This window comes from Protomyctophum parallelum, assembly GCF_964188405.1.
Source record: "Protomyctophum parallelum genome assembly, chromosome: 18".
NCBI classification, from domain to species: domain Eukaryota; kingdom Metazoa; phylum Chordata; class Actinopteri; order Myctophiformes; family Myctophidae; genus Protomyctophum; species Protomyctophum parallelum.
In genome coordinates this window covers 13,343,515-13,370,651 of record NC_139716.1, presented here as the reverse complement: position 1 = coordinate 13,370,651, position 27,137 = coordinate 13,343,515, and the positions used below count along the sequence as shown (strand labels likewise).

Genomic DNA, 27,137 nt, shown 5'->3' with positions numbered 1-27,137 from the left:
GGAGGGGGGGGTATTGATGATGAGTTGGCGTTTTGTTTGTGTACACACAGTGTGAAACAACAAACAATTATTTTGATTCCCTTATACTGTTGTGTATAGCGACTGTGTTACGGTATATATATATAAGTATAAGACAGTCAGCACATCTATTTGATGAAAGAGTTGGGAATTAAAACCTGACGCAGTATAAGCTGAACACTAGAGAGGAACACAGGAATAGAAGCAAGACACCGCAGGAGTGCTACTGTATAACCTTCCTCCCCCCTCCCTCTGTCTCTCTCTCTGTCTCTCCCCCCCCCCCCCCTCTCTCTCTCCCCCTCTCCCCCCTCTCCCTCTCCCTCTCCCCCCTTCTCTCTCTCTCTCTCTGAGGTTCTGTCTCGGTGGGAAGGAGTCAGCATCTGTACTGTAAACTAAAGCACTTTTTCCCCACACAGTTTTACACTGGGCCGCCCGGGACCCGTGTTTGTTTGTTTGGGTCGTGCATGGGCACATTTTATTAACACTTGATTCTGTGAAAATAATAATAATAATTGCGAACGAAGGTCATAAATTATTATATACCCTTTCTTTGTGGTTTAATATATATACAGTATATATATATATATATAATTATTATTTTTACAGATACAATGTTTTATGGTCATGGTTCACCAGGAGCAGATAATTGACACCGGCGGGTGAAAAATAAAAGGGGTATAGCAAAAATCGTGGGATAAAAAAAAAGATAAAGTAAAATGATTCACCAGCTATAGGAGCCTGGACGGCTTCATGCAGGTTCCAGGCTTCAAATAATGAATCTAAAATAAATACAAATCTCTATAGCAGACCTACAAGCTCGTAGCGCGCCACTCGGTGGCGCGCTATGAGCTTGTAGATCTGCTATAGAGATTTGTATTTATTTTAGGGGGGGGGGATTAATAGGCTTTCGATTCGTGGCGCCACAAAATGGCCGCCACTGCTACGCCCTATGGTTTATCTATAGCATCATGCGTTGTATTGTATTCCTCCCTCATAGAGGTGTAGTGTTACCATCCTGTACACTATACTTTCTCTATGGAGTCATCTTCTCTATCCCATTCTGGGCGCCCCTTTTGGTGTTAGCATTATGTTATGCTTTAGCTATTGAAAAATAGCAGATCTACGAGCTTGTAGGTCTGCAATTTTCTAAAAATCAAAGAACCACTGACATAGAAACATAGCTTTTTCAGAAAACTGTCAGGATGTAGAAGACATTTTTAGAATCTGATCTCAGGTCAGAATGGGCTAGCATGGAGTCATCTTCTCCATGCCTTCCTTCTCTATACCACTGCTTGGGTAAGTATACTTTAAGTATACTTTCTCTAGCATGGGGCCATCTTCTCCAGGCCTTCTCTATATATACCACTGCTTGGGTACGTATAAGTAGGTCGGAGTGGCTCCTTGTCTGCATCGGCTGAGCAATGAGGGTGTCAGTCCCCAAGTCCCTCGCACGATGCGCTAGAGCAGCGGTTTTCAACCCTTTCAACCCAAAATCAAGGCTCATTAGGTATTCAGCATTTGAGCCACGTACGGACCACCATTTGTGACCAAATTTGACTGAGGGATTACCATTGGATTTTTTTCCCGCTTAAATAAAAATTTACAAAGTAACTAGTAGTAACTAAAGTTTTCAAATAAATGTAGTGGAGTAAAAGTACAATATTTGTATTTCGAGATGTATAGTGGAGTCGAAGTGAAAGTATTGGAAGTTGTAAATACTCAAGTAAATTACAAATGCTTCAAAATTGTACGTAAGTGCAGTACTTGAGTAGATGTACTTTACACCACTGATTACACTTTATCTACACTACCATTATATATTGTTCTCTATACGTTCCCTGTAGTTATGGTGTTCCAGCATACAATAAGGTCAGATTGAAGAGGTCGACTTGGAGGCTTAATCAGCAGTGGCGTGCACAGATAGACACTAGGGGGTGCTAGAGCACCACCTGCCAGTGTGTACAATACAGTATGTGGACCATGGCTCTTGATTAAAAAAAAGCTTCTAATATATTATTTATGCCCCAAAATCTATAAACCTCACACAATTAAGGCAACCGGCCGGTTCCACCCGCTGCACATGGGTGCCCTTTTTTCACTTGAGCACCTGCCCCTCTAAATGAATGTCTGTGCACGCCACTGTTAATCAAGATTTTGGCCAGGACTAGACTGAGCTGTGGACATTGCTCTCTGCCCTTATGTTTCTATGTATGCAACTGTATTTTCTTTTCTGTTTTTGTGTTATGTCAAATGTGTGGGTATGTGCAAACTAACAACTTAATTATCCCTATACTATTACACTGTGTTCCATTATATACTATATACTATACTTACTATTACTACTATTACTACTTAATATATACTATTACTCATGACCTATTTTACCTACTTTCTCTTTCATCATCTGTTCTTCCCACCATTTCCCAAAATGTACAATGGTAGCGGTCATATTTTCAAAACAGGAATTTGGCACATTGAGCCTATACACTAGTTGCAGTGGATGTGTACATGCACGCAGGCACGCACTGTAGTGTAGTGTACACAAATGCACACGCGCGAGCACACACACACACACACACACACACACACACACACACACACACACACACACACACACAACACACACACCCCAGCTCAAAGAGCATCCTGTTCATCTCCGGCTCCTGCGGACTTCAAGTGCCTTGAATCCCATACAAATTGGGCCGAATTGGTTCTGAAGTGCTCTATTGCCGCGAGGTTGGGCCTCTTAACAAGCAACCATGCACTGACTCCGCTCCGAGGGCAATTAGCCCCGCCATGCCATGCCGTCGTGGGGCAAAACGGAGTCATCTTGTTGGGCAAAACGAGAGCTATAGCGATGGAGGAGACATTGTGATGTTGTTGTTTATACGGAAATGCATCGTGTTGTCCTTGCAGGGATGACCTCTGTTTGAGTACAGTGTTTGACTGTGTGAGAGGGTGGGGGGGGAACAGTGAGAGAGAGAGTGGGAGAGAAAGAGAGAGAGAGTGTGTGTGTGTGTGTGTGTGTGTGTGTGTGTGTGTGTGTGTGTGTGCGTGCATGTGTGTGTGTGTGTGTGCGTGCGTGCCTGTGTGCGTATCTTGTGTCTAAGTGCGTGCATGTCTGTCTGCCGGGGGTTGGTTGGGGGGTGTCAGGGAAATTCACAGTCTGTACTGGAGCGAAAGGCTTTTAACATTGATTCTTTCACCCAGCCGGCAAGCCATGGGAGGAGCCAGGAGGGGGGTGGGGTTGGGGGGGGGGGGGTTTGGGGGGGGGGGATAGGGGCTCTGTGCAGCTTGGCAGGGTCCTTACGTAACGTATAAACAAAACCATATTTTTCGATTTCAACGTGAGCTGCTATTGGCTAATAACATGAGAAAGAAATAACAAGTGAGGAGAATTAATTAATAGTAGGCTTATTAGACGCCATCAAAATGTGTACTACTATATACGTGGCTGTAAGAGAAACGGCCTCTCCATTGTCTGTTCATCGCCACATAGAGAGGACACACTGCATCATAAATGTTCAGCCACCGTACAGTACTCAGACATACTGTATGATGTCCCGTCCCGTCAATACAAAGTGACGTAACGACACCAGCAATTTCCAAGGCCGGGACAATGACATAATGATCTGTCGTAAGCCGTCCAATGGGGTCAGCACCCCGCCTCAACCTTGCAGCCCAATCACACACCAGTAGAATGTGATCCCGTTAACGCGGCGTGGCAGAGAGGCTGAGAGGGAAACATGTTAGTCTTCTAGGAGGTGATCCTTTTCCTTTCCCCCCCCACCACGGTTTCATTGTTCAACGCTGTATGCTCCCAATGGGCAGTGGCGTGCACAGACATGTAGAGGGGCAGGTGCTCAAGTGAAGTGAAAAAAGGGCACCTTGTGCAGCGCGTGGATGGAACCGGCCGGTTGCCTTAATAATAGTGTGAGATTTATAGATTTTGCCGGGGCCTAAATAATATATTAGAAGCTTTTTTTATCAAGAATTGATCAATGTCACCATGGTCCACATTCTGTATACTGTATTTATTTTTTTTCCAAAGGGGCACATTTGTCCAGGGGGAAAAGGGCAGGGGGTGCTCTAGCACCCCCTAGTGTCTATCTGTGCACGCCACTGCTAATGGGGTTTGACCACTTTGACGTACTATATATATAGGAGTGCATCCAAAGGTCTTAACCATCAGTGGACACATTCATCTATTCATTTCGTCTTAATGTATGATGAGGTGTATTTTGTAATTTGGCGGTCCTGCTTGAAAACGAGATGGTTCTTCACACGGGTTATTCCTAATAAAGACATTTCAGACATTTAACCTCAGACTTATTTAGGACTAGTATGAGTACGGCTAGCTCCACAAATCACTCAGTCAATTAGGTGACTGAATGGCTACTGTGAAAGGGGGGATGGCTGCTTATTGCCTTGTTATTGACCAAGCGCACACAGCTCTGTCGGTGTGAATTGGTCGAGCAGACTTTAGTCCAGAGCTACAATTTGTGAATGCAAACTCTGAGTCAGTGAGCCGCAGGTTTTGCACCACTAGGCACTGGACCAGCACAAAATGTGTGTGGACAGTGGGCTGAGTCAGCACCAGGTCACCCCCCTAGCCCGATCTGAGAATCTCATCGTCAAATATTCGGGGAAAACAGTGACCCCTGAGAGAGACTATACCCCTAGCCTGGTTCTTTACACTAGCCCAGTAACGTGGGAAAGCACCTCTTGAAAGGGTAGGCGAGCAACAGATGTTTGTAATCAAGATATATATATAGCAATATAGTTGATAATTGGAGCACCGTAAGGTGAGCGGTTAAGGCGTGTACCACATTATAGGCTCAGATGCCTGACAGCGAGTTACCAGTTCGTTTAGGCGGGCCGGGCGGACCTTTGCCTCATGTCACTCCCTAAGACAAGTAAAAAAGATCATAAAAATAATAATAATAATAATAATAATAATAATAATAATAATAATAATAATAATAATAATAATAATAATAAATAAAACATCCAATGCACTATTTAGGGCATTCAATATTGACATCATAAATCAATATCAAAGGCAAAAGGCAAAGTCAAAGCCTAGTTTGACTTTTGCCAAAGCCAGCCTGTTTTATGGTGAGGTCAGCTTTGGCAAATGAATATGCAAAGCCTTACGACAAATGTATAGTTTGTTGTACGACAGTGTTGCTCAACACATACAGTATGTCTTTTCAACTGTAAAAAGTGATGACATTGCATCAACACTATCTTTCAGTTGAGAATGTGGCATTTTTGCTGAGCGATGCAGGTTGCTGTGCGACTGAAGTAAAACATAAATGTTACCACCAACAATACAGACATCACTGTGCGGGGGCAGAATTCACATCTGTAAATGTGACGTGTGTCGTCACTAGAGGAGCTTAGTGCAAGGTGTACTTTCAATTTTCAAAGTGAACGTTGTCTATGTGGAGTGCTGTTCGGATGGCTTGTTTTTGTCCATTCGCTCAGAGTTCAGTGTGGTGAGAGCAACTACTCTCTCCTTTTCACCCCCCCCCCCATCCCTCTTTCTACTTCAATATTTTATGTCTCTCCTAAGTGATATTCTTTGTAGCTCCACATACCAAGGTTTTCTCTTGCAGAAATAGTGCTAAAAAGGGGCTAAAACGATTCTTCTCTTTTTTTTAAGATAACTAATTGAGACATCCTTATCATTATTTATATAAAATATACTTATTTTGCCTATTATGAAAGCCAAACAATATATTCAACCAATATCAATCGTTACACTGGTGACATTATAAGCTTTAAACAATCTGCAATTTTCACTCACTTGCACTCACACACACAAGCTTAAAATTGTAAAAACCAGCTTAACTGCATGTTAGGCTAAATGAACAGGCTAACAACAGCTCTATATGATTACGGAGAATGTTAAGATTTGCGCTTAAAGACCATACCAGCCTTTTTTGACATGTGGGTCCCTTGTCTCTCTTTGATGGGATTTCAGTCCTCAAACACACAGTCCCATGCGTGTAATGTAGCCATTAGCCCTATTTGGAATGAATTGAATGAATTGGACACTATTTTCTATCTGTATGCAAGATAACTACAGTATATCACATCTGCAGTGGTTGAAGGGGGCCTCTCTACACTTCCAGTGTGAAGTTTTGACCCTGGTGTTGGGCAGGACATCTATTGACTGAGTAAGTAGCCGTGCCTGGAGCACATATATAAAGCTCAATATCTCCCCCCGGACTAGCAGGGATTCCTTCCTGTATGAGTGGTACCCCTTGAGGTTAGACCTGGGTTACTAAACTAAACTAAATCTCTCCACCCGTAAAACTTAAGAGACTGAAACTTATTATACCTATTATACCTTTTGAGAGGCATCATGACTTCAATAACAATCGATATATGTCAACGACAGAAAAATATATCTAAAAAACTGTTTTGAGAAATTAAAATCCTGTCAAAGTACGAGTGAGAGGATCCAAATGGGTAAAAGAAAAAAAGGCTGGCATGCATGGTTTTGCATGATGTAAACAACAGCTGCAGCCTGTGGTGTTTGCTGCTACAGTATAAGCCACTCTGCCGTTTTCTCTATAGCCAGGCACACGATATATAATCTCACACGTATTTCTCCCAAAACAATGAAACGTGTAGTTTGTTAGCTCAGAGCTATAACAAATAGGTCTTTTGTTTTTGGGGGAGGATACAGTAAATTAGAGAAGGAACTCACCGGAGTCCGCTACCTCGGAGAGGCTCATTTCAGGGAGGTCCCCTGTTAAACAACACACATTTCTCCAAGTTGGGTTTGGGCCTTGGGGGGAACGCTTCAGGAGCATGAGTCCATATAGCCAGGGGTGCACATAACTGGCGCGCAAAGTGCGCATGCGTTGCCAAAATATTTTTTTTGCGCGGCAGATCAAACAATATGAAGCTCTCTTGCGTACCGCTGCCCGCCAGTACCAACATTTAGTAGCTCTGGTGTCACGTATACTACAAATGTTTATCTACGTCCTGTAAGCAGACTTGTAAGCAGACTAGTGTTGACTAATAATTACAAGTGACTCTTATTTTGAAGAGTTTCGGGTTGTAACCAAGCTGCTATGACAAGTTGTACGTTATTTAGTTCCAAGCGCTAGTCTAACCAACTAAGTAGTAAACAAGAAGCCACATGGATTAATAAACACAAGCTTTTTAGCCTAAGTTAATATGAAAACCATGCATTATGTGACTTAAACAATGTACACACTTTGGATGTACATGTAAATCATGGAACCTCCGCAGCATTAGGTGAGTATAGTTCATTTTATCTGCATGTCTCATGCTGGCTAAATTTAACGTTGTGGTGGTAGTGAGTACACTGTAGACGAGACGTGCAGACACCGCAGTGCGCACCAGACGACGTCTCCAGGTGCTCCTCTGAGAACTATAGCCCCCAAAAAAAAGTCATGTGCACCCCTGCATATAGTGTGCGTCTGTAAGTCCCCAACAACCCCTTTAACATCAACATCCATGGTTTTTACAGCCAGCACCATTCACTCTCCAGCTTGGTGTCAGAGAGAAAATAGTCCATTTTATAAAAATGTGAATTGGTCCTTTATAGATTGCACAAATCAGGAGCCAATCAGAAAGGATGTCAGTTTAGTTTATTTATCAGAATATTTTTCGATCATTTGCGGATGTCTGAGTGTTGATCTCCCAAGAAAAAGGTTAGCTCAGAGCTATAACAAATACCGTATATTTCCAAATAGTAGCCCTGGAGTTTAATATGCAAAATCGTTTTGGACCTGGCCAGGGCATTTAAACGGAACCAGGCGGCTTACAGTATTTGCAGCAGGCTTTTTATTTATTTTTGCACTGTCCTGCACCGGGCCATTATTTGGTAACAATTCCGATTAGGCTGAATAAATGCAAAATAATTGCCCGCGGGCGGACCCAAATTAGCCTGACGAAACTGCAAATAATAACCCCTGGCTTTTATTTGGACGGGGGCTATTATTTGGACGAAGTGTTTTAATACGAAAAGAAACAAGACACCGGGTATTTAAATTAAAAGGAACCGGGCGGCGGCGGGTATTTGAGGCAAGAAGGTGCTACTATTTGGAAACATACGGTAGGTCTTGTTTTTGGGAGAGGATACAGTAAATTAGAGAAGGAACTCACCCGAGTCCGCTACCTCGGAGAGGCTGATTTCAGGGAGGTCCTGCACTGTTAAACAACACAACATTTCTCCAAGTTGGGTTTGGGCCTCTTGGGGGAATGCTCAGGAGCGTGTGTCCATTTGGCATGCAAGTCCCCAACAACACCTTTTAACCCTTTAACCTCCCCATCATGGCTTTACAGCCAGCAGCACCGTTCACTCTTCAGCAGCTTGGTGGTGTCAGAGGAAAATACTATAGTCCTTAGTGGTGGATTCTATATATAGGCACGGGTTTGGTGGATTTCATTGTTTTAATAAAATGTTGAATTGGTCCTTAATTAGATGCACATAAATCCCGGAGCCAATCACAAAAGGATTCATTATGTTATCTGTCAGTTTAGTTTTTCATTTAGTTTTTTGTGACCAAAGTCTTTATTAATCATTTTTTCATTTTGATGAATTGAGTTAAGATTTTTTCTTTTTTTTTTAGGACATTCCGATCATTTGCGGATGTCTGAGTGTTGATCTCATTATTCCGGGGAGACTCCCAGACTTTCTTGAAGAGTCATGTCAATATTACACGTTTCTCCGGGGAAACCATGGGTATACAGAATGTGCCTATAACTGCTCAAATAGTGCAAATCGATAATAGTTTGATGAGAACAGCTTGGGGTAAAAAGCTTGTTGAGGACTAACTAATTTTAGCCCGTTGCCATTAATTGCTCTGTCAAGCTCCTATTGACTTCAAGTCCAAAGGAATGGCAGTTGAAAAAGGGCTGACACCTTTTCCTCCAAAACGCTCTCTATGCAAACAACAACCGCGTCACGTTAAAGGCCGACTGATTATTGAACTCCCCCTCATCCCTTCATGCTGGTCTTTACTATATTTCACTTGACTTTATAATAAAAAGAGACTAATTGGTACAGTAAATGATAGTGGTCATAAAACTACAGGGGCAGAGCTTTAAGATATACTGTACAGACAAGACCAAGTTGGTTAGCATAAACACAGTGGTTCTCAAAGTGGGTTCCAGGGACTTAAATGGACCCTTAATACAGGTCTGTAACTCTGAGAGTTTTCACATGATGGAACCAAAATAGACCCGTTTACATGTAGGGTCCATTTGGTTCCATTTGTACACTCTCAGAGTTCCAGGGGGTCCTTGGTTTTGAGAACCACTAACACATAGATTAAGATTACTACAGTTTTAAAGAGGTACAGAGGAGGAGAGAGAGAGAAACAGGGGGTCATGGGGAAACACGATGGTCATGGAGGTTTTTCTACAGAGAGAATATAAAACCCACAGAAGATAGAACAAATACAGTACTCGGACAGCACAGAGAAGAGTGGACATAACTCCAGAGATGTTGTACAGTAACATGTTGGACAAACGGTTTGTGGGCAAATGGGGTTTTGCTCCCAGACTGTTGGAATGACCACACACATAGTTTTGGGGGGAGGGAGAGGAGGAAACAGAAATTAGAGAAGGAACTCACCGGAGTCAGCAAATTCTGAGGGGACAGTAGAGGAAAATAGAGATGAGAGAGACAGAGAGAAAAAGATAAAAACCACAGGGTAACGTAAGCTGATAGGAAACATTGCATCATTTGGACCGAATCAAAGAAAAAAAGTACATTCTGAACAGGTCAACTTTGTCAGATGAAATTAAAGGTGACAGCGGGAAAATAAATAACCGTTGGGAAAACAAACAAACAAACAAACAATTAAATATGTTAGGTTAGATTTATAGGTGAATAAAAACAGATGATAAGTTAATTCAGGGATTTGAGCTTTACGGCACGTGCATGCATGCATGCTGAAGCATACACAACGCGTGCACGTGCACACACACAACACGACAAAGACGTAAGCGCACGCGCGCACGCACACACACACACACACACACAGTCGCACACACAGTCGCACACACGCACACTAACATCAGAAACTGTGGAACTGACAGTAACCAGCCTCAACAACCAACCGACTTATTTACAGAAGTGTCTATGAAAAATGCATAGGTTCTGCAGCGCTGCTGGCTCTCTCCGCATCCCCACCAGAACTCGTAGCACGCAATAACGAGTATAGCACTGACTTGGAAATGCTCTCTCTCTCTCTCGCTCTTTCTCCCCCCCCCCCTCCAAACTTTCTCACGGCAAAGACCGACAAAGCGATGTTGGTACGTCGATGTGCATGGATGGCATAGACTCACTCCCTCCTTATCTCTGGGGTATTATAACCAGGAGGGACATATATAGTTTGTTCTGTTTGTTCCGTCTGCAAATTATCCACGTTATAGTTTTGCGGCTAATCGATGAAATCCAGAAAAAGAAGCAGGAAACCTTATACACCATTTTGTCAGGTCTATTGTTGGAAGCAGATTTGCCTACTAGACCATTTTGAAGTCAGGATGCAAACCATTGCTCAGCAGGAACAACAACACACAATTTGGACAAGGGCAACTGTGTGGACAAGATAAGATATTAATTTGCAGAACAAACAGAGTAAAAAATAAAATATAAAGCAGTATACTGTATGCTGTAAGCTCAGTTTATATCTCCATTGCACGACCGTGTCACTCTCTGAAAAGAAGACATTCAAGCTGATGCTTGGTAGAAGTTCTGCTCTTTTTTGACAAACGACACTGTCAGGCAAAGGAGTATAAAGTAGGCATTGCTTTGATAGATAACATAAGGATAATGCATTTCAGTTTGAGCACATATTTTGAGGACATTATGTTTGTCAATTCCCTAACTTATATGTACGGTACAAGACTGAGTAGTCATCTCTTTTCCATCAACCTTGTGTTACTTTTGTAGATGGTATGGCCATTACAAGACATATCATCAACTAACATTCACATGTAGATAATCCAACTATGCATGCAGAAATGTCAAAGAAATCCCCTGAAGAAAACACTCTGTGCTCTCGATCTGTGAGCAGGCTTAATATCAACATTAATTTGTTTGACTAAGGATTAAAACCAATCACAACAAGTGGCTCAACAATCACATGAACGAGGGCGCAGTGGGGGCAGTATATCACATCAGCCCAGATGATGCCTTTCGTTGTCATTTACTGCCCTAAAAAAACATTAAAGTCCATAGACGTGGCTGGCAAAATAAATTACGTACAGTATAACTACCCTAAACAAACTAGACTTGGCTGGCGACCGGTTATATTTAATTAGGCTCTAAACAAACATTAAACGTCCAGTAGACTTAGCTAACCACATGATGTAATTACAGAGAGCCATGCAGTGGAGATAGGGGCTAGTGCCCCTCAAAAATTTCAAAAAAGGGTGACATTATCTTTGACAGTCGTTCCATACAGTCTGCCTCGGCGCCTGTACAGCATAGCTGTCTGCTTATTGCACGCTATAAGTTCCTTTTCCCCATTAGCTTCCTTTTTTTTGGGAGGGGCTGGAAAATATATAGCGAACCTAGTATAGCGTCTTCACAGGTGTATTAACATTAACATCAATTCCCCGTGCCAAGCTACGACACTGCCATTTAGCATTTCCTTCAGCGGCTAGGCTAATAGACTTTCATCCTGGATTAAAAGGGAAATGATCTCTTCCCAACACTTTGGTCTTCATGCGAGACTGAGCCTAGCATCTTCTCACAGATGCTCACTTTCTAAACGGTCTACCGAGGGATAAATGTGACATACGGTACCATGTCATGTATGGATTAACAAGGTATACATATATGGCTGACACATTTAAAACACCCTCGTCCCTGCTAACTGCTAACTTGGAAGACACTGGATTGTGGCTTTGGTATTCAAGGGTGTCACATTTATCATTGGTTTGACTATCAGCGATACAGAAGTGGATATATGGTGATTCATAGCTACCAAGAGAGAGCAAACCAGTAGTTCAAACCACCAATAACATGTTTTAGGTGCTTATGAAAACGCCTTGCTTCCAGTGAAAGAGACAGCTGCCGTGAGTGTACATTATTGCCATGTCAATTGGCGCCTAAACAAGAGGCTCATCAGTCCCCAAATCCAGGGATATTTATTATATGACCTTTATCCTACTTTGAGAGAGCAAGAGCAAGCCTGTAAAAAAGAAAATCTTATTATCTATCCCTAAAGTGATCAAACTGAAAATGAAGAAGATATGACCACTTCCGTATCACCATATCAGATTCAAAAGGAAATGTTATGCACATCACATTCACATCCATGTATTTTGTCGCTGGTGCACGACACAAAGACTTTAAGTAACAGCATCAGAGGAAAACACCCGCACGACACAAATGTTTCTCTGTGCAAACATTGCACAGTAACAATGTCCTTAAAACTGCTATGCAGACCCTTTTAAAAAAACATGAAAAATGTAGTCTCAAAACAAAATACTCACATTTACACTTGTTTATTTGGGCTCACATTAAAATAGAATTAAAAAAGTGCAGCGGCAAAGAGCCTTCCTCAGGCGCTCTGATGGTCTCGCGTAGCCAAACAACTATTCCACAATCTCCGAATGCTACTGTACATACAGTAGAGTCTGGAACTACACCTCCCGAGATCAGAGTAAGGAAGTTGCCATTTCCGTCCACGAAAATACATTTAAAAATATCTTTACATTTTTTTCCCCCATTTCTGCTAAGCAGCAAGCTATATAATAATTATGCTTACATGATTCCTATTCATATTAGGATAAATTTGCGCGACTGTAAAGACGAAACGGAAGTGGGGGGGGGGGGGGGGGGGGAGTCTCCCAACTTCCGCTTTAGATTTCACTCATGATCAGAGCTTCCGGACGTTGCTCCAGACTGTATGACGGAAGCGTTTGAAAATTGCGAGAGGCCACAGTCTGGCAACGTGAGACTACAGTGCTCTGAAGAAGGCTCTTTTCCAAAACATGTACGATTTCTGTGTGTGTGTGTGTGTGTGTGTGTGTGTGTGTGTGTGTGTGTGTGTGTGTGTGTGTGTGTGTGTGTGTGTGTGTGTGCGTGTGTGCGCGCGTGCGTGCGCGTGCGTGTGTGTGCGTGCGTGTGTATTGGAGGGACACAATTGCCATCGACTGTTCTATTTACTTATTTATTTCCCCAGACTGGTGTTGGTCTAGCGCAGTTCGTCTAGATGGCATGCTCGCCTCTCGCCGCAACGACCGCTCCGTTTCTGGCTACGTGCAGTCGCTCTCTCTCAGTCTCAACTCGATCAACGAGGCGCCAGACAAGCTAATACACAACAAGTCGTTTGTCTTTGTAATATGCTGGCTGTGGGTGTGAAAGAAGCAAGAATCAAGTGCTGCTATGACTGACTGACTGACTGATCAGATTACTCTGCAGCGCAATATATGGGCTGAACAAACAACGTTGTTCCCCCGTCAGTTAAAGTGTGACTCAAAGTGCACCGTGGCATGTACGTGTGACCGTGGATTCCTTATTAATCGAGGTGAAAACACGCAATTAAATGTCATTGCCGGTGTCTCTAATTGTAGGCAGCTACAGCGTGGAGTATAGGAGGTGATTATCTCGCAGACTGTGTTTAAGCCTTTTAGGTTTCTTTTCTTAATTTACGTCTGCTCCACTCAGATATCGGTCCGTCATTTTGAACCATGTGTAGATAACTAATCTATTATGTTCATTATTTATTCTGACTTCATTATTACTATAGTGATGTTTATTGAAAGAGAGAGAGAGAGAGAGAGAGAGAGAGAGAGAGAGAGACATGTGAGCAGAATAAATGTGTGAATGTGAGTATTTTTCCTCCTTGACCTTTCTTGCCGTTTGGAACGTTGCTCACTGGGTTGTGTGTTTATAGCGTTCCACGAAGCCCACATCAGTTGAAGCACAACCTCCTTTTATAAATCATTTAATTTTTTGTATCATTTCTTTGATATATCAAGTATCATTGACAATAAAAGCCTCTTTGAGCTATAATGTGAATATGTGGGCTCGAGTAGTGACTCCACTACACCGTGTGCCCCTCTGCGCTGTGACGTCATGTGGGTCAACCAATAGCAAGACAGCTCGTAGCGCGCCACTCGGTGGCGCGCTACGAGCTTGTAGATCTGCTATTTTTGAAAAAATCGAAGAACGACTGACATGGAAACATAGCCTTTTTCAGAAAACTGTCGGGATGTAGAAGAAATTTTTTAGAATCTGATCTCAGGTCAGAATGGGTTAATCAGACCAGTGTGTGTCCAGTGGAAACCTCGTATGAATCTGATCTCAGGTCAGAATGGGACGGGCGGGTTTACCTTCGCTTAGCGGGTCCAGGGTGTGGATCATCAGCTGGAAGATGCTGTTCCTCATCAGGCTGTTGTGCAGAGAGGCGGAGCTCCCTCCCCTCTGGAGGCGGGGCCTGGCCTGTTTGGGGACGAGGAGCAACGCGTCAGCCAATGGGTGATGTCGTGATTACAGTGATGTCATGATGTCATCCTTTCAGTGATGTCATGATGTCATCCTTTCAGTGATTACCAGTACAAAGTATAGTGTAACCTGTCCCTAGTAGTGTATAGGGATCTGCTTCACATGCAGAAGCGTCACATTAAATAACCTGTTCAACGATATAGTCTTGAAAACATTGTTTTGGGGTGCATTTGTGTGCGTGTGTGTGTGTGCGTGTCTATGATTTTGCATTTAAATCTATGATTATGCATTTAAACATTATGCATTTAAAGCATGCCAGCAATGAGTAAAACGCTCCCAAAAAAATTGTAGTCTTCATGACAGATCTAGGGACCACAATCTGCATTCAAAGATGTTCCTATAGAAGCTGTCTGTCATTGGTCGAAATTACTAACCAATCAGGAGGTAGACAGGCAAAGTCGACCAATGACTAAGCTTCTAGGAAAATCTTTGAATGCAGATTGAGTCACAGAGACTACATTTTTTTGGGGAGCGTTTTGCTCATTGCTGGCTGTCTGAATACAAAAAATAAATAAAATTAAAAAGGTCATTAAAATGTTGACATATTATTCATTATGTTCCTGATTCACACCAAACAAAGTACTTATTTTCTATCAATTAGCCTACACAGCCAATGAAGCTTAGAAAACAAGTCATCTTTTTGGGCGAACTACTCCTTTAACGTCACATTTTGCAGCATGACAGGGAAGCAAGCTTAGATTATTTTCATTTCACTTTCACTTTATTTTATTTTTTACTTAATTTCTTACAAAAATACATATACAAGCTATTTGCTCACAAATCTATTGCATCTATTTTTATTATTATATATTATTATTATGAATATACAGAATTACAACAATAATAATAATAATAATAGCTAGTATCATTATATTAATAATAGTAATAATAATAATTTTATTATTGCAATTTTCTTTATTTTATTTGTATACCGTTGTCCACAATATAATTGAGGACAAGTACAAGTACAAAATCCTCATCTGCAGTATAACCACATTAAGTGTATACCATGCAACCCCGACAAATCTATATACACTGCGCTAAGGGTTGAGGCAAGCATTCTCAGTTAAGTACACCTTTGAGTTATCTGGGTTTTCTTCTCTCAAATTAACCCAAGGGAATCCTCACAAGGTCACTCTGGCGGTTTAAAGCTGAACTTGAGAACGGTGGGAAAGCGGCCACCATTGCAGGTGGCAGCTGTTTGGAGCATACATGCCCGCCTTTGGCACGCCCACCGACGATGCGTAGGCACAGTCTGGAAGGTGTCAGCTACTAATTCACAAGCCCATATGGGTGTGAGCGGGGCGACAAGGGAGAGACAACAGACCGGCGCGGCGTGCCAAATGACAGGAGAAGGCGGTTTAGTGGCGACCAACTGAGAATGCTTCCGTGCAACATGGCTGCGACAAACCGCTATGATCTGGCTTCTGAACTTGGCTTGTTCTTTTTTTATAACCCATTTGGTTAAAAATATCTATATATATTTTTTAACCATCTCGGGGCTTAGAAGCTTCTAAGAAAGAATCTGTAAAAATATGCAGTGTTAATGGAATTCTTTTTTTCATTTTACACTCCCAGGCCTCATACACGCGTATCAAAACGAACATTCTGTGTTCCGTCTGTGTTTCATGGCCCCCTCCCCCCATCAAACACAAGTGTTTGGTCAAACCACGTGACTTCCATTGGAAAAGCATTGGTGGCGGCCCGTGAAACAAGACAGAACACAGAAGTGTGTGTATGAGGCATCAGAGGGTAAAAATGAACACATTTGACTGTGTTTTCATAAAGTACCGCTCATGCAGCGACCGCTCGGACCGAGCGTGGCTGGCCACCGTTCGGATAAGCATAGCCCGCTCATTGGATCGACTTCACGCTCGACAGTGCGGTTCCGTCGTGGGTATATACGCGGCAACACGCCACGCGAGTGTGAAGTCGATTGGATGAGCGGTTCGCGAGATATATAATACTGTACCGCCGCGTGGCTGTTCGTATAGCGGAGCCACTTCCTGGAGAACCGCTCATCCGATCGACCGGAGCAGATCGGATGAGCTTCATGGTTCTCGAGCTCTATGCAGACAGACGGACATAATGTACATACCTGTACATACACAGATTCCTGGAATTCATAGATAGACATGGCATGGATCAACACATTGTTTGTCATACTGCTATTTTCCTGTTTTGCATGCTGTGTATACAATAAGTAGCTAATTTTGCTGATGCTCTCATGACTGAGCATGTATACTAATGTATGTATAGTACAGTACAGGGCAGTGGTTCTCAAACCCTTTCAGGCCGTGACCCCAGATAATAATCATATTTGAACCTCCCACCCGGACACATTAATAATCATATTTGAACCTCCCACCCGGACACATTAATAATCATATTTGAACCTCCCACCCGGACAAGCACAGGAATTGTAGGAGTTGAGGCATTTGACTAAATGTTGTGAAAATAGCCGATCTAGAAGCTCGCAACTGAGTTTGCGAGCTTCTAGATCGGCTATTTTCAAAAAGTTTGCCCTCTTTTCTTAGGCCGATATTATTTGACAATTTGGCTGCGATGTTTGATCAGTTTTATAGTGTAGTAGATAAGGGGTATAAAACCACAATCCAGCTATACCACATACAGCATTGGAAGATATCTAATGAACATTGTCCCATGCTGACACGTCATGCAGCGCATGAAAGTGAAGGAGACGGACAGATATAGACCAGAGGGGTCTGCTGACCTTTTGACCCTCAAGAATGGTCTCAATTCCTGCACCAGTGACATACTTGTGTGCACAAAATGTACACACTCCAACAGGAACTGTCCAAATTCCAACCATTGGCCCAATGTTCATAATTATGTACAAAGAAGTACAATTTATTGACTTTTCCCTACAGACTCAGAGACTCAGTCCCATGGGACACCCTTGTACCTTAAAGACTTGATTCCATTTCGGCTGGATAAAGTGTCATCGCCACAGATCACACAATGACTTTGGATATGTCAAAGGTGGAATGTTCCACTCAGTCACAAAAGCATTCATTCACAATTCCTGGACCCTCAATTGGAAATATGACATTCACTGTACAATAAATGTAGATTCATTACATTTATACATGTAAATACAGATTGTGTGTTATGTGAAATCTAAAGCCATGAAAAAGTGCATGCGTATACTCTTTCCCAAAATGAACTTCAAAGCAACTTTGGCTCACGAAAACATGTTGACGGCGTTTGGAAATGTCACGAGACATCTCAATGTCTCCATCTTGCAAAGAGAGTGACATACAGAGTAACTGAGCCATGTATTGCACAACGAAGAGAAACTATATATTAAGGAGGCAGACGAAGAAAAAACTAGGATTAGTGGAGTCCATGAAGACCGGATGAGGGGAGAGGAAAGGAACGGACGTCTGATGAGAGGGTCTTGGCCACATCGCTACACAGACCAGCTCCCGACGCTCTGACCTAAGCGTCCCAGGCAACCCCCGGTACTACATCGACCAGCTCAGGGGTTATAGCCAGACCAGCAATCGAACCCCTGCCGCTTGCGACGCAACCTCTCTCTCCCTCAGAAGACCCCAGTCTGTCTCTCTCTTCTCAAAGATCACCAAACGCTCAGGAAAGTGATGCATTTTACATCAAGTTTCTAAGTTCATGGCAAGGAACATTACTTATCATATAGATATTTCATTATCATTTGATTTGTTTCTTCAATTCTATTTGAACCTGTATTAACCCTTGTTTAAGAATTCGTTTGATTATTGTTCTACTAAGTTTGTCTATAAGCTTAGGTGTGGAAATAAATTGATTCATTTTTTAAAACAAGTCTATTATTTGCTCAAGAGTTGAACTTACTGGTTTTTGACACATGCAAAGTAAGAAAGGCTATGTAATGGAAAAGACCTCTTACCTTCAGATTCCATAGATTTATTAAGATAAAATAATAATTGATTATTTTATAATCTTTTAATTGTTATATTAGTGGTTTAACTTAAAGGCTAAATACAAATCAATCTGGTGCTTATTCCTAAGCTCATTTCACTGGTGCCCCTTCTTAAATTCAGATTGATTTTGAGTCTTAATTTTTGAACTTATAATTCATATTTTTATAATTATGAATTACACTAATATAAAGTCTACCGGATTAAATGTAACACCATACATACTACATAATGGTGCCCCGTGTGAGGCCCACCTATGGTCAAATCGACAATAGGATTTCAACCTTAAACCCTTGTTAAATCGGCTCCACACTATGACATGGAGTGAGGCCAATTTAACATCCTTGCTTTGCTGATGTGTCATCAACAAAATGTTTTTCTTTTAGTGGGTTCAACTATGAGCAATTAAACCTTGTTAAGGTACATATTGGAACTTGACGTCTCATCCAATTACCTTAACCTTAACAACCTTAAAGATAATTGATCATTCAACAGGCAGTTGAAAGTCTTGCTTGACTGTCTTAGCCTGTGAAACTTAATACCTGTGCAGCTCAGTTATTTTTAAGTCAAACTGAGTGCAAGGGTTCCCTGCATGGTCTATCTTGAGAGCTTATATCTATCAGACCCTATCCGAGTCTAACCGTCATCAATTTTGCGCAAAATCGAGTCCACTGACAGAGAAACGCAAAAATAAGCTACTGAATGCTTAATGTTAAAATTCACATTATCGTGTGTTTAGTCCACAATGTGTTTACATTAAAAACAGTCTAATTGCTTAACGTGTAAAGCCACCGTTAATCGTGTGTTAAAGTCCACTTAACGAAGTGAAGAAACGCAAAATAAGCAATTTGGTTCATATTGTGATCTTTCAATATGACCCAATCAAATAAACCACTGTAAATTAATAAATATAGGCACAGCTAACCTATTTTATTATATGTTGGTTCATTTTTGTATAAGTGAACATAAGACAGTTAGCAACTGCGCTCCTTGTACAATGTGTTCATATTGTAATCCTTCAATATGATCCAATCTTCTTTAAGGATCTAATAAACCACTGTAAATTAATAAATATAGGCACAGCTAACCTATTTTATTATATGTTGGTTCATTTTTGTATAAGTGAACATAAGACAGTTAGCAACTGCACTCCTTGTACTTAAAATTTTAAAGATTGCTTTCCTTGCTAAAAACCTGTAGTCTAAATTGCAAGTCAACGAAAGCTGCTCTTAAAAATTAACCCTCTGATTCTCAGTGAAAAGGGTGGACAGAATTTATGTGACAGCCACTGTCAGCTAGCTATAAACACCTCAGTGTGTTTACATTCTTTCTAGTCACGTGACTCACTCTCCAGACGGCAAACAAACAACGCCATCTTGAGTGTACCACGTGTCCCTTACAAACTGCCATATTTGTGGCTGTAACATTGTGCGAGGGTTCCAAATACACCTCTCCCCCTCCTGAAGAGGGGAGGTCTATTTTTGTCTGGGACACCGAAACCCATAGACACACCCACACTCACATATGCACACGCACACCACCCAGATCCCTAAAAAGCCATTAAAACTCCTAGCTGTCAATTCTGAGATTCAGACAGGCCAGGCCCCCAAAACATACTGTGAGGCCTTGAAAGTTTTACCTGACAAACCAGATGTTTTACCTGACCTCACAGTGTCTCTTCAAAGTGTTCCTTTTGAAAAAGTAACTACCAACTTATTAGACAAAATAGCACATCATATTCCCAGGTTTGAAACAGCATCTGACAATTGCGATATCGTTGGGTATTTAAGAGATATCGACTACTTTCTTAAAGGTTATTCAGATGTAACCACAGAACACAAACTCCGACTGATCGGCATGTCCTCTAGCTCTGAGGTACGACGATTTATTGAACGTCAACCGTCCAATGTTGTTGAAAACTATGATGCTCTGTCCCAGAGTCTCATTGGGGAATATAAAGTCCACAAGTTGGAGGGAATATCTGCCGCCCTTTCCCTAAGACAAAAGAAAGGTGAACGTCCTAGCACCTTCTTTGATCGTTTGCGGAGAGCTTGGTTCTCAGATGAGAACACTATTGATATGGAGGAAGATCGAACATTTAAATCATTCTTTCTAGATCGACTTGATACAGGCATCAGACCTGGTGTCCGAGACAACACGGACAGAAATATGTCCAGCAGTAAATTAAGAACGGTCGCTGACCGAATTTATAATAATGATCTTATTGACATGGCTTGGGAAAATAATACCAACCAGTCTCACCCACAGGAAGGTCACAGCGTTCCTGCAGTTGTGAGCTCACCTGTCCTATCCAGACGGAAAAAGAAAGCTTTGCTAAATGCTGATAAACAGCATTGGCTCTCAAATACTCCTGCGGAAAGATCTGTGGACTGGCGACGAAGGTCTGATGCGTGAATAAAGTCTATCCTCTCATGCTAAATTACTAGTGATAGTTCATAAATTAAAAGTAACCAATGGAATACAACTAAAACCTGTGTTATTATGCTAATCGATACTTGGACTATAGCCTATAGCATTTTTTTTTTACCCTGTCAAATTGATTCACTGACAAAACATAAACCTGCAAACTATTATGCATTTGGGGCTCCCTATACGTGTATGTCCTCAGATATACCAGAACAGCTGCTGGCATATTATGACAGGCATTCCAAATATTTTCATAAATCAAGGTATCATCAGTAACCTTTGACCTCTTGATTTTGAAATGGGGGGTCTTTGCATATACCTTTGTGAATCTCCTTCAAAGGAGATATGCTGCTTTATGTTGTTAAAATGAGTCCTTAGATTAGCACTAATCAAAAAAATAACACAGTACTTCCAAATACCACTTTGTTACTCTGTCACTTAGAATTAATTGCAAACTGAACGGAGTTAACTTAGTTTTTCTGTAACTCTGTTTTACAGACCGCGTCGAGACATCTGCCATTGGGGGATGTATTTTTATTTATTTTTATAAGTTGCTATTGGCTCTCAAGATATCTACCTATCGCCCAAAATAGTCAACTTCCCAGAAACCTTATGTTTGGTATTCACTGGTTAACAAGCTAGTAGCCTACAGGGTGGAAACTGATCCACCAATCAATATTAAACTATTACCTCCTACACTATGCCCCATAGGTTTCAACTTTTCAAGTACTGAAATAACCACCGGCCTGCATGTTGCATGTCCCTGGCTGGTGCATGCTTCTTAAGTGTAGGAACCCCAAGGAAGAAAGGACACCCATTTATTCCCCTCCATATAGAAGAAGGAAGAACTCTCAGCTTTGACCCAACCAGTCAACATAATTCCTTCCTTTCTTTTCTTTCTTTTCTTTCCTTTCTTTTCTTTCTTTTATTCAAACTTAGTGTAGTCCTCCTATACTCCACTCTACACAACTACTGTGGAAATAGGAAATCCCCATTTCCTTATAGGGTAGACCAACACTCAGAATAAAACCCCAGTATTGTTTATAATATACTGCATGCCTGGTTTTACTCCTTTGAATAATAAGTCTATGTCTACTCATAATCTCAGGATATTTTCATTAATGAGATCAAATTATGGATCAGAAGCATTAGCATACTATAGGCGTAGCATAGAGATATGTTCTTATGCCATGAATTTGCTAACATGATCTATTTGCTTCCCTGAGTTCATTGATTGTGCTTTTATCAACTAAGTTTCATAATCAAAACATCACCAGTAACCTTTGATCTTTTATTATGAAATGGGGGATTTGTAGTAGATAAGGGGTATAAAACCACAATCCAGCTATACCACATACAGCATTGGAAGATATCTAATGAACATTGTCCCATGCTGACACGTCATGCAGCGCATGAAAGTGAAGGAGACGGACAGATATAGACCAGAGGGGTCTGCTGACCTTTTGACCCTCAAGAATGGTCTCAATTCCTGCACCAGTGACATACTTGTGTGCACAAAATGTACACACTCCAACAGGAACTGTCCAAATTCCAACCATTGGCCCAATGTTCATAATTATGTACAAAGAAGTACAATTTATTGACTTTTCCCTACAGACTCAGAGACTCAGTCCCATGGGACACCCTTGTACCTTAAAGACTTGATTCCATTTCGGCTGGATAAAGTGTCATCGCCACAGATCACACAATGACTTTGGATATGTCAAAGGTGGAATGTTCCACTCAGTCACAAAAGCATTCATTCACAATTCCTGGACCCTCAATTGGAAATATGACATTCACTGTACAATAAATGTAGATTCATTACATTTATACATGTAAATACAGATTGTGTGTTATGTGAAATCTAAAGCCATGAAAAAGTGCATGCGTATACTCTTTCCCAAAATGAACTTCAAAGCAACTTTGGCTCACGAAAACATGTTGACGGCGTTTGGAAATGTCACGAGACATCTCAATGTCTCCATCTTGCAAAGAGAGTGACATACAGAGTAACTGAGCCATGTATTGCACAACGAAGAGAAACTATATATTAAGGAGGCAGACGAAGAAAAAACTAGGATTAGTGGAGTCCATGAAGACCGGATGAGGGGAGAGGAAAGGAACGGACGTCTGATGAGAGGGTCTTGGCCACATCGCTACACAGACCAGCTCCCGACGCTCTGACCTAAGCGTCCCAGGCAACCCCCGGTACTACATCGACCAGCTCAGGGGTTATAGCCAGACCAGCAATCGAACCCCTGCCGCTTGCGACGCAACCTCTCTCTCCCTCAGAAGACCCCAGTCTGTCTCTCTCTTCTCAAAGATCACCAAACGCTCAGGAAAGTGATGCATTTTACATCAAGTTTCTAAGTTCATGGCAAGGAACATTACTTATCATATAGATATTTCATTATCATTTGATTTGTTTCTTCAATTCTATTTGAACCTGTATTAACCCTTGTTTAAGAATTCGTTTGATTATTGTTCTACTAAGTTTGTCTATAAGCTTAGGTGTGGAAATAAATTGATTCATTTTTTAAAACAAGTCTATTATTTGCTCAAGAGTTGAACTTACTGGTTTTTGACACATGCAAAGTAAGAAAGGCTATGTAATGGAAAAGACCTCTTACCTTCAGATTCCATAGATTTATTAAGATAAAATAATAATTGATTATTTTATAATCTTTTAATTGTTATATTAGTGGTTTAACTTAAAGGCTAAATACAAATCAATCTGGTGCTTATTCCTAAGCTCATTTCACTGGTGCCCCTTCTTAAATTCAGATTGATTTTGAGTCTTAATTTTTGAACTTATAATTCATATTTTTATAATTATGAATTACACTAATATAAAGTCTACCGGATTAAATGTAACACCATACATACTACAATAGTTTGTTGATTACTTGATTTGATGCAGTAAAAAAGGTCTTAAACGTCCTTAAATTGTCACTTCACTGTCATCTGGGGAGCCCCTCCCCCAGGGGGGGTCCCTCCCTCCCCCCCCCCCCCCCCCCGACCCACAGGTTGAGAACCACTGGTATATATATATATTTATATATAGGGGGTTCTTCTTCCTCAAGGACAGCAGGACTTGTGGCCACTGGCCAGCACTCAAACCTGGCAACCTGCAGCTTACAAGAACACGTCTCCCTGAAAAACTGGGTCTCCTTCTTGGGGAGAAGGAAGGACTCTGCGGCAGAGTGGCTAAACTGTCTGTCTGCATGCAGGGAGAGGAGGCTGAGGAGGAGGTCTGGTGGTAACAGAGGACATATAGACTGTCTGTCTGCAGACAGACAGACAGGCTGAGGAGGTCTGGTGGTAACAGAGGACATATAGAGCTATACACCTATACATAGAAACAGGGGACAACATAACATAACATAGAAGAGGCAACAGAGAGAAAGAAGAGAACGTCAATCAGACAGGACATACCGACAGTCTGCTGTCATCCTCCGGGGCCCCAGGACTTAGCTTCTCATCCAACACAGAGAGAAAGGAAGTGAAAAAGGGGGGGGGGGGGGAGGAAGGGAGGGGGGGAGAGAAAACAGGACATAGATGTGAAGCATGCCGCAGACACAACCAGACAGACAAGATGAAACGACAATAGAGAAGACATTACATTTACAACGCAGCAACATGTGATGGTGATGATCGGCTGTGACGTGGTTGGAATAGGAGACTTGAAGGACAAATACCTCCCCTGCACTGCACTGCACTGTGCTGCACTGTACTGTGCTGTGCTGCATGGTGCTGTGCTGCATTATGCTGTACTGTGCTGCACTGTACTGTACTGTGCTGCACTGTGCTGTGCTGCATTGTGCTGTACTGCATTATGCTGTACTGTGCTGCACTGTACTGTACTGTGCTGCACTGTACTGCATTATGCTGTACTGTGCTGCACTGTACTGTGCTGCACTATGCTGTACTGTGCTGCACTGTGCTGTACTGTACTGCATTATGCTGTACTGTGCTGCACTGTGCTGTACTGTACTGCATTATGCTGTACTGTGTTGCACTGTACTGCATTATGCTGTACTGTGTTGCACTGTACTGCATTATGCTGTACTGTGTTGCACTGTGCTGTGCTGCAGTATGCTGCACTGCAGTGCACTGTACTGTGCTGTACTGCATTGTGCTGTACTGTACTGCATTGTTCTGTACTGTACTGCACTGTACTGTGCTGCACTGTGCTGCATTGTGCTGTGCTGCATTGTGCTGTGCTGCATTGTACTGTACTGTGCTGTGCTGCATTATGCTGTGCTGTGCTGTACTGTACTGTGCTGCACTGTACTGTGCTCTGCTGCATTATGCTGTGCTGTACTGTACTGTACTGTGCTGCATTGTGCTGTACTGTGCTCTGCTGCATTATGCTGTACTGTACTGTACTGTACTGTACTGTACTGTACTGTACTGTACTGTACTGTACTGTACTGTACTGTACTGTACTGTACTGTACTGTACTGTACTGTACTGTACTGTACTGTACTGTACTGTACTGTACTGTACTGCATTGTGCTGTACTGTACTGAGCTGCATTATGCTGTGCTGTGCTGTACTGTACTGTGCTGCACTGTGCTGTACTGTACTGTGCTGCATTATGCTGTGCTGTACTGTGCTGTGCTGTACTGTGCTGCATTATGCTGTACTGTGCTGTGCTGTACTGTACTGTGCTGCATTGTGCTGTGCTGTGCTGTGCTGTGCTGTGCTGTGCTGTGCTGTGCTGTACTGTACTGTGCTGTACTGTGCTGTACTGTGCTGTACTGTACTGCATTATGCTGTACTGTGCTGTGCTGTACTGTGCTGTACTGTGCTGTACTGTGCTGTACTGTGCTGCATTATGCTGTACTGTGCTGTGCTGTACTGTACTGTGCTGCATTATGCTGTGCTGTGCTGTGCTGTACTGTACTGTACTGTGCTGCATTATGCTGTGCTGTGCTGTACTGTGCTGCACTGTGCTGTACTGTACTGTGCTGCACTGTGCTGTACTGTGCTGCATTGTGCTGTGCTGTGCTGTGCTGTACTGTGCTGCATTATGCTGTACTGTGCTGCATTGTGCTGTACTGTGATGTGCTGTACTGTACTGTGCTGCATTATGCTGTACTGTGCTGCATTGTGCTGCAGTGTGCTGTGTGATCTCAGGGTGTCCTCAAAGTTTCACTAAAATAAATGTACTTCATTTAAATATGATTACATTAATTGCAGTAGGCTCTGTGCTGAACTGTGTGTTCTCTGGTTTCCAGAGGGTGGTATATATATATATATATATATATATATATATATATATATATATATATATATATATATATATATATATACAGTATACTGTATATATATATCTGCTGCCAAGATAATCAATTAAGCTATAATGGAACACTGAACCGGAACAGGAAATGGCTATGGCACCTTCTATAAACCTTGGGACTACAGTTATGCACAAAGCCAATAAGCATAAACTCAAATACTAAAGCATGCAAAGTACATCTATGTTAGAATGATGTTATATATCTATACTAAAACAAATGATCCTTTGTGTTCTGAAATATCCCTTGACAGAAAAGGGGCTCGGATCTTTGAATTGCTCCAAAACTATATTCTAAAAACAGCAGCAAGCTAAGCAACGGACGGTGCTTCGACCTTGCAGTCTTCTTGGAGTTGGAAAAGATCCCATAGTTTCCTTCCCACCCCCGTCCTCTCCTCTCCTCTCCGAGCTGTGAGTCATACTGTACCTATAGTACTGTATATCCCACCTTCAACATCAGGGACAGGAACCTCTACCTCTGGTGACCTAACCAGTAAAGTCCATTATATAATATTATTATCCAAGGGCAGGCAAAGCTGTGACCCAAGGCTGACTTTGTACACACACCAGTATCGGTGCATGTCAACGAACCTATACTGTCTGTCTGTCTGTCCCACTGCAGGAACCTCCTGTCTGTCTGTCCTCCTGTCTGTCTGTCCTCCTGTCTGTCTGTCTGTCTGTCTGTCCCGCTGCAGGAACGTGACAGACGGGTTGAAAACGGGAACGGGGCCTTTATTCTCACAAAACACAAATAACACCTAATCCTCACATGGGTCATCAATCACATGAGCCGATTCCAACCAATCGCGGTGAAGTGATGCCCGGTCTATTGTTATAACAGACAGACACCCATGGTCCCCGGGCGTCATTCATAAAGGGCTGCAGGCTACTTGACACGGGGGGTATTAAAAATGGCAGGAACATTTTCCAAACA

At 42.0% G+C, this 27,137-nt stretch overlaps 1 protein-coding gene across 1 annotated transcript in view; it reads right to left on the bottom strand.

Moving 5' to 3' along the window:
* LOC310875961 (solute carrier family 24 member 2) overlaps positions 1 to 27,137 on the bottom strand; it is a gene marked incomplete at both ends in the record, with an annotated part of 78,605 nt that overhangs the window by 28,545 nt on the left and 22,923 nt on the right. Inside the window, 3 exons of the mRNA XM_083789410.1 lie at positions 9,644 to 9,658; positions 14,362 to 14,470; positions 24,337 to 24,384. Of these exons, the coding sequence (XP_083645536.1) occupies positions 9,644 to 9,658; positions 14,362 to 14,470; positions 24,337 to 24,384 (172 nt within the window). The remainder of the gene's footprint in view (positions 1 to 9,643; positions 9,659 to 14,361; positions 14,471 to 24,336; positions 24,385 to 27,137) is intronic.